The sequence below is a fragment of the Marmota monax genome, unplaced genomic scaffold, assembly GCF_021218885.2.
Source record: "Marmota monax isolate L192 unplaced genomic scaffold, Marmota_monax_Labrador192_F-V1.1 WCK01_AAM20220418_F8-fsc00051, whole genome shotgun sequence".
Lineage (NCBI taxonomy): Eukaryota > Metazoa > Chordata > Mammalia > Rodentia > Sciuridae > Marmota > Marmota monax.
In genome coordinates, this window is record NW_026695202.1 from 15,432,056 (window position 1) to 15,438,055 (window position 6,000).

General features: G+C 67.7%; 1 protein-coding gene across 6 annotated transcripts in view; it reads left to right on the forward strand.

Moving 5' to 3' along the window:
* Window positions 1-6,000, forward strand: part of Prr5 (proline rich 5) — a 52,677-nt gene extending 46,677 nt beyond the window's left edge. For all 6 annotated transcript variants that reach the window (XM_046429209.2, XM_058574187.1, XM_046429212.2 and 3 more), the window contains 4 exons: window positions 1,851-1,942; window positions 2,254-2,394; window positions 3,761-3,896; window positions 5,168-6,000. In XM_046429209.2, coding sequence (XP_046285165.1) covers window positions 1,851-1,942; window positions 2,254-2,394; window positions 3,761-3,896; window positions 5,168-5,634 — 836 coding nt within the window. In that variant the 3' untranslated portion in view covers window positions 5,635-6,000. The remainder of the gene's footprint in view (window positions 1-1,850; window positions 1,943-2,253; window positions 2,395-3,760; window positions 3,897-5,167) is intronic.

The following is a 6,000-nucleotide window of genomic DNA, read 5'->3' on the forward strand; positions in this document are numbered from 1 at the left end:
TGGGCTGCACGATGGCTCTCAGCACCCTTGAGCTGAGGAAGGACCTACCCGGGTGACAGCCCCCATGGAGCCTGGCTGCCCCTGGGCCCAACAGCCCTCCCTGCACTGCTGACCTTGGGTCCTGGGGCCCGGGGTCAGCGGTCAGCCCGGCCCTGAGGTGTCATGCCAGAGCAGACGCCGAGCTGCCTGTCCCCGGTGACCCCATGGGGTGTTCTTCAGGCCGCTGCACAGAGGGCACCACTGAGGGCTGCTGAGGAACTTCCCTGGGCCACACAGCAAGGTGCAGAGCAGCCCCTGACCGCCCCACAGCCCCCAGGTGCCCCACTCAGCGGCAGCCCCCAGTGGGATCCTGGCCCAGGACAAGGCTCCCCTCCTGGGCTGTCGGCCTGCGGCCTGGCCGGGGCCTGGGTTCTGTGTTCTACAACGTCTGCTTTCCGCAGCGTTTCCGCCCCGTGGGCTGGAGAATGGCCTGAGCTCAGCGGAACACCGGCCTGGCCGGTGCCCAGGGCTGCCCCACGGCCAGCCCCGGGGACTGAGCAGCCTTTCTTCCTGCGCGACACAGGGAACTGAGGGACTTTGTGTGTGGGCAGAGTTCTGCTGTGGAGCAGGCATCCGCCCATCCCCGCCTCCCTGCTGGCCTCCTGGCCCTGGCAGCCAGGTACGGGCCACCCAGGAGGTGAGAGCTGGCCTCCCAGAGAGCAGCGGCCAGCCACACGGGAGGCAGGGCCTGCTCACGGGGCTGCCCCTGGTGCCCTGCACCTACCCGGTCCTGGGGGGTTTGGGGTGAGGGTACAAGGCCCCAGGAAAGTAAGGCGAGCCGGACGAAGGCCCTTGGCTGGCCACCGCGTTCCCATGGAAACCCAGAGCCGGGCAGCCTGGCAGTGTGGCCTGGGAGGCAGGCTGGCCACGTTCAGGGACTCGCCCCCCTTCACTTAGACCCAAACACAGAGTCCCTCCAGGCGGCAGGGGCAGGGGACACATGCTGGGGCCTGCTCCTTCCTGCACCCCGCAGACCCGGGCCCAGCTGTCTGCTGAGTCCAGGCCCAGAGGCCAGCGCCCTGCAAGCTGTGTCTTCTGTAGGCGCCCAGAGCCAGCTTGGGGCACCTCGGCTGCCCTGTTCCTGGAGAGCCACCCACCCGCCGGACAGTGCCACTCTGCCCCAGGCCAGCAAAATGCCCACAGAGCTTGCGGGAATGCCTGCTCACACACACCTGCTTTGGGTGTTCATGTACCAAGAACGCCCCCCTCTTTGGCAGCTACTTCCTAAACCTGGCGTGGATGTCACCTCCTGCTGACCTGGGCACGCTCCCCTGGTGAAGTGGGCTTTCTGGCTTCACAAGCAGACAGGCAGCGTGGCCAGGCCCTGGGGGGAGACCTGACACTGCAGCCCAGGTCACTGACCATGGAGGTCACGCCCACCATTGTCCAGCGTCTTCCAGGCCCAGCTCCCTGCCATTAATGGATCCTGATGTCCAGCATCGGGCCTGGCTGTGGGCACGCGTTCAGCAGGCAGGAGGACGACTCCTCACCCACCCGGCAGGGTCTTGTGGGGGTGGGGAGACTGAGCTGCAGCTCCTGTGGGCACACCTGTGTGGCGGACACAGGACTGGCCGCCTGGCACTGGACTGTGTGCTGAGCGCCTGGGCTTAGTCTCATGGGGTCCCACTGGCTCTGGCCTGTCATGCCTCTGTTTTGTAGGCGGCAGGCTGAGCACAGAGGGCAGGCAATGTCACCTGGGCAGGTACCTCTAGGGCTTGGCTTGGGCCCTCGGCTCCTCGTGCTGGATGGGCAGAAGGATCCACTGGCGTCATCTGTCCAGGGCAGGCAGTGACAGCTCCTTGTGCCCACAGGACAGAAGCTGCTGGACTCCCTGGCAGAGACCTGGGACTTCTTCTTCAGTGACGTGCTGCCCACACTGCAGGCCATCTTCTACCCAGTGCAGGTGCCCGGCCACGTGGGACAGGGTGGTGACGCGCTCCTGCCCTGGCCTTCCTGCGCTTCTCGGGACCGGCCCGTGAGAGGCAGATCAAGAGGCCCCTCCGAGCCCTGCAGAGCTGAGCAGCAGGCACCTGGCCCCGAGTGCAGGACTGTCCCTGCCAGGGGAGCCGGGAGGGCCCTGGGCTCTGTGGGAGGGGTCATCTGGGAAGACAGGAGGTACAGGGGCCCTGAGGGTCAGTGGCCTGTTCCCATAACCCGGGGTGGGCGGGGTGGAGCCCTCTTGGCGGGCAGATGGGTGCAGCGCCCTGTCCGCAGGGCAAGGAGCCGTCGGTGCGCCAGCTGGCCCTGCTGCTGTTCCGGAACACCATCACTCTCAGCGTGAAGCTGGAGGACGCACTGGCCCGTGCCCATGCCCGCGTGCCGCCCGCCATTGTGCAGATGCTGCTGGTACTGCAGGTGGGTGGCGGGGCCGCAGCCGGGCCACTGGGTGGGGCCTGGTGGGCACAGGCCATGGGAGCACCAGAGGTGGAGCTGAAGGCCAGGGTTCTGGACCCGTGACTGGGGAGAGGGAATCTGTAAGGGAGGGACAGACGAGGCCAGAAGAGGCTGCAGGTGCCCGGGAGGGAGTGGGCCAGGGCTGACCTCCTGGGCGGACGCTGTCCTTACCTCCTGTGCTGGGGGCCCACACACGGGCAGGGACCTCAGCGTCCTTCCGTTGGAGCTCACCAGCCAGCACGGCCTGGCCCGCAGCAGGGCGGGACACCTGTCCAGAGGGCGGCGCCAGGCAGCTGGGTGCCTCTTGCACGCTGGCGCTCCCCACGGCCTGCCATCACCACGGGAGGCAGCAGGCACTGCCAGCCCATCTTACAGGCAGGGAAAGAGCCTTGCCTGTTCCTTGTTCTCAACCCCCAGGGCGCATGGAGTCCCTTTAAAGTTAGGGTCTGTCGGTCGGCCTGGGGGCAGAAGGGAGCTGTCCAGATTCTAGAGCGAGGCAGGGGCTGGAAGGTGAGGTTGGTAGGGTCAAGAGTGGTGCTGGGCCGGAGGCCTGAGGTTGTCCTGGCTGCCAAGCTGGATGCCCACCGTGGGTGGCACTTCTAGCTGTCAGGTCTGGCTAGGCTGGGAGCTTCCAGGACTTCTCTGGGCCTGTTCCTCATCTCTGTGATGGAGAAAGGGGTCAGGCCCTGCAGGGCAGGTGTGAGGGCCGCAGGGAGAGTTGGAAGGCCACCTTCTGTGGTGCTGTGAGCAGCAGGCAGCTCGGGGCTGGGCTGTAGATGCCCCAGGGTCTCTCCCCAGAGAACTCCAGGGAGGGAAGTGGCCATGGCCTGTGCGGCGCTGCCCCCAGGTGGCCGCCATGCCTCCTGCAGCCCTCAGATGGTCCCCACCTCCCCCAGGGCCACCCCTCCCACGGGCCTCTGCCTCGCCCCACTTGCCGCCTCTCCCCTCACCTTGAGGACCTTGTCCTAGTCTCTTGCTGAACTTGTCACCGGCCTTGTCTTGGTCCCCAACTGAACCTGGCCCCTGCTGTTTCAAGCCTTGGGTGGGTCTGAGGTCATAGCTGCTGACCAGCACGTGTGGAGGGCCTCTGCTGTGTGTCCCTGAGCCCCCAGGATCACAGCTTCCCTGGGGCCCCGGGGATGGGGTCTGAGTGTGTCCACTCGCTGCCTGTGCCGGGCGGGGCAGCAGGGCCCACAGGACGGGAAGCAGAACGGTGTGAACCCGCAGGACGTCCCCCGCCACCCTCCAGGCAGAGGCTGGGTCATCGTCCCCACATGGGCGTCACGTGCTCACTGCCTGTCCCCGTGTGACCTTCACACTCTTGCAGGGGGTGCACGAGCCCAGGGGCGTCACGGAGGACTACCTGCGTCTGGAGGTGCTGATCCAGAAGGTGGTGTCGCCGTACCTGGGCACCTGTGGCCTCTTCTCCAGCGAGGGCCCCTCCTCCCACTCCTGCATCCTGGGTAGGGGTCACCTGGGCCCTGGGCTGGGGTGACCACTGCCCCCGTTCTCCTGTGGACAGACAGGAAGTCCAGGGCCACAGCCCTGCCGTGCGGGACGGGGACACACAGAGACCCGGGGGTGGGAGTGGCACCAGGCAGGGGCAGGGATCCCCGCAGAGCCCCAGGGCCCCCCCATGCTGTCGGGATGGGAGGCCGCCAGGCGTCAGCCCAGAGCTGGGCGAGCCCTGGGCAGGTATTTGGTGGCGGGGAGGGGAGCTGGGGCCACCTGGCGGGCAGCAGGAGCCGGCCACCGTGCTGCCCTGGTCCGTTCAGTCCATGGCCCGGCCCCACCCTCATGGGCTCTGGTCCAGCGGGAAAGGGAGACCAGTGAGTCCCCACAGAGACTCTGGGCTGACGGGTGGCGAGCGTCCTGGGCCGAGGGGACCGTAGTGGTACAAGGGCCACTTGGGACTCCCCTCACATCTGGAATGGCAGCCCCATGCCCATGGCCGCTGCATCTCACTCAGGCAGAGACAGAACTAGGCACTGCTGGGGTGGGGCCTGGACAGGGGGACCCCAGCCCCGCTGAGGAGGGTCCTTCAGCCTCCGTGTCCAGGCAAGGCCCCGGACCACTCAGCCCTGCACCTGGTGGTCACGAGGGGACGGCAGGATGAGACCTGCCCTCCCCTGCCCGCCTTCTGCACAGAAGGCCAAGTTGTCCCCCTTTTGCCCTCGCCCCGTCCAGTCTGCCGCCCAGCACACAGTGGTCCGCAGCGGCCATCTGTGACGGGCTTTCCCCGGCTCCAAACAGCCCGACCCCCTGGCAGGGCCCTCGTCACAGCTCCAGCCACCCTGTGACTGCGTGCGCTTGTCCTCCCCTGCCCCGGCATGCCAGCCTCGGGTGGGCGGGAGCCAGGTGGCCCAGGAATGCACTGGCACCTAAGATTCTAGACTTGGACGGTGGCGAGGCCAAGGCCCAAGGTCACTGTCCGGCAGGTTCTTGACACCGTCACAGTCCAGGTGAAGGCCTGAAGCTGGGCGGCTTGCTTGAGGTCCTGCTGACTGCCCAGGCTGAGGCTGGGAACACTGGTGTCCCACTGCCGGTGAAGTCCCACACCCCTCCTGGCACGGGGGACTGCGGGAGCGTGGCCAGAGCCCACGTGGCCCTTCCTGCAGGGTCAGTGCTGGGCAGGCAGTGTCTGCCCAGCAGAAGGGCCTGGAGCATGTGGGGTCCAGGTGCTGGGGGCAAAGGCCAGGGGCCACTAGGCCTGAAACCCTGTGTCTCCCTCCAGAGAAGCGCCTGCTGCGCTCCCGCTCCGGGGACGTCCTGGCCAAGAACCCCGTGGTGCGCTCCAAGAGCTACAACACGCCGCTGCTGAACCCTGTGGCCGAGCACGAGGCAGAGGGCGCGGCAGCCACCGGCCCGGGCATCCGCAGGCACTCGGTGTCGGAGATGACGTCCTGCCCCGAGCCCCAGGGCTTCGCCGGCTCCCCTGGCCAGGGCCCCGCGGGCACCTTCAGGGCCTCCCCGACGCCCCACTTGGGGCCCTGCGCCAGCAGACTGTACCCCCCTGCCCAGCCGCCGGCACAGGGCCCTGCCCGCAGCTCCCCACCCTCCTCCAGCCCCGAGACCCTGGTGGACCAGACACTGGAGTCCGCGGACTCCGACTCCGAAGGGATTTTCATTGACTTTGGCCGGGGCGGCGGCTCGGGGGTGTCCGGCTTCGAGGGGGCGGGGGGCCGGCAGAGCGTGGTGTGAGGCCAGCGCTGCGCGTCCGCGGGACGTGAGAGACTTTCCGCCCCAGCCTCACTAGCCCCTTTCGACCTTGTCACTGCCTCAGTCACTTTATCCCCCAGTCTGCGGAAAAGCCTTCCTGCCGCTCTGCCAGGTCCACTGGGGCGTCCCAGTGGGCACCACCCAGGTGCCCAGCCGGCCTTGCCCAGGGAGGACACGGTGGCTGCCCCTCCCACCTGCCCCGCCCACTGAGAATGTGAATCTGGTGCGGCAGAAGTCCTGAGTGCCAGGGTGCAGCAGACCCACCCTGCCCACACGCTGGGGCCACCGCCAGGCCCCCTGGGTGGCTGCCGGACAGGGAGGGGAGGAATAAACTTGTCTGCCACTCGG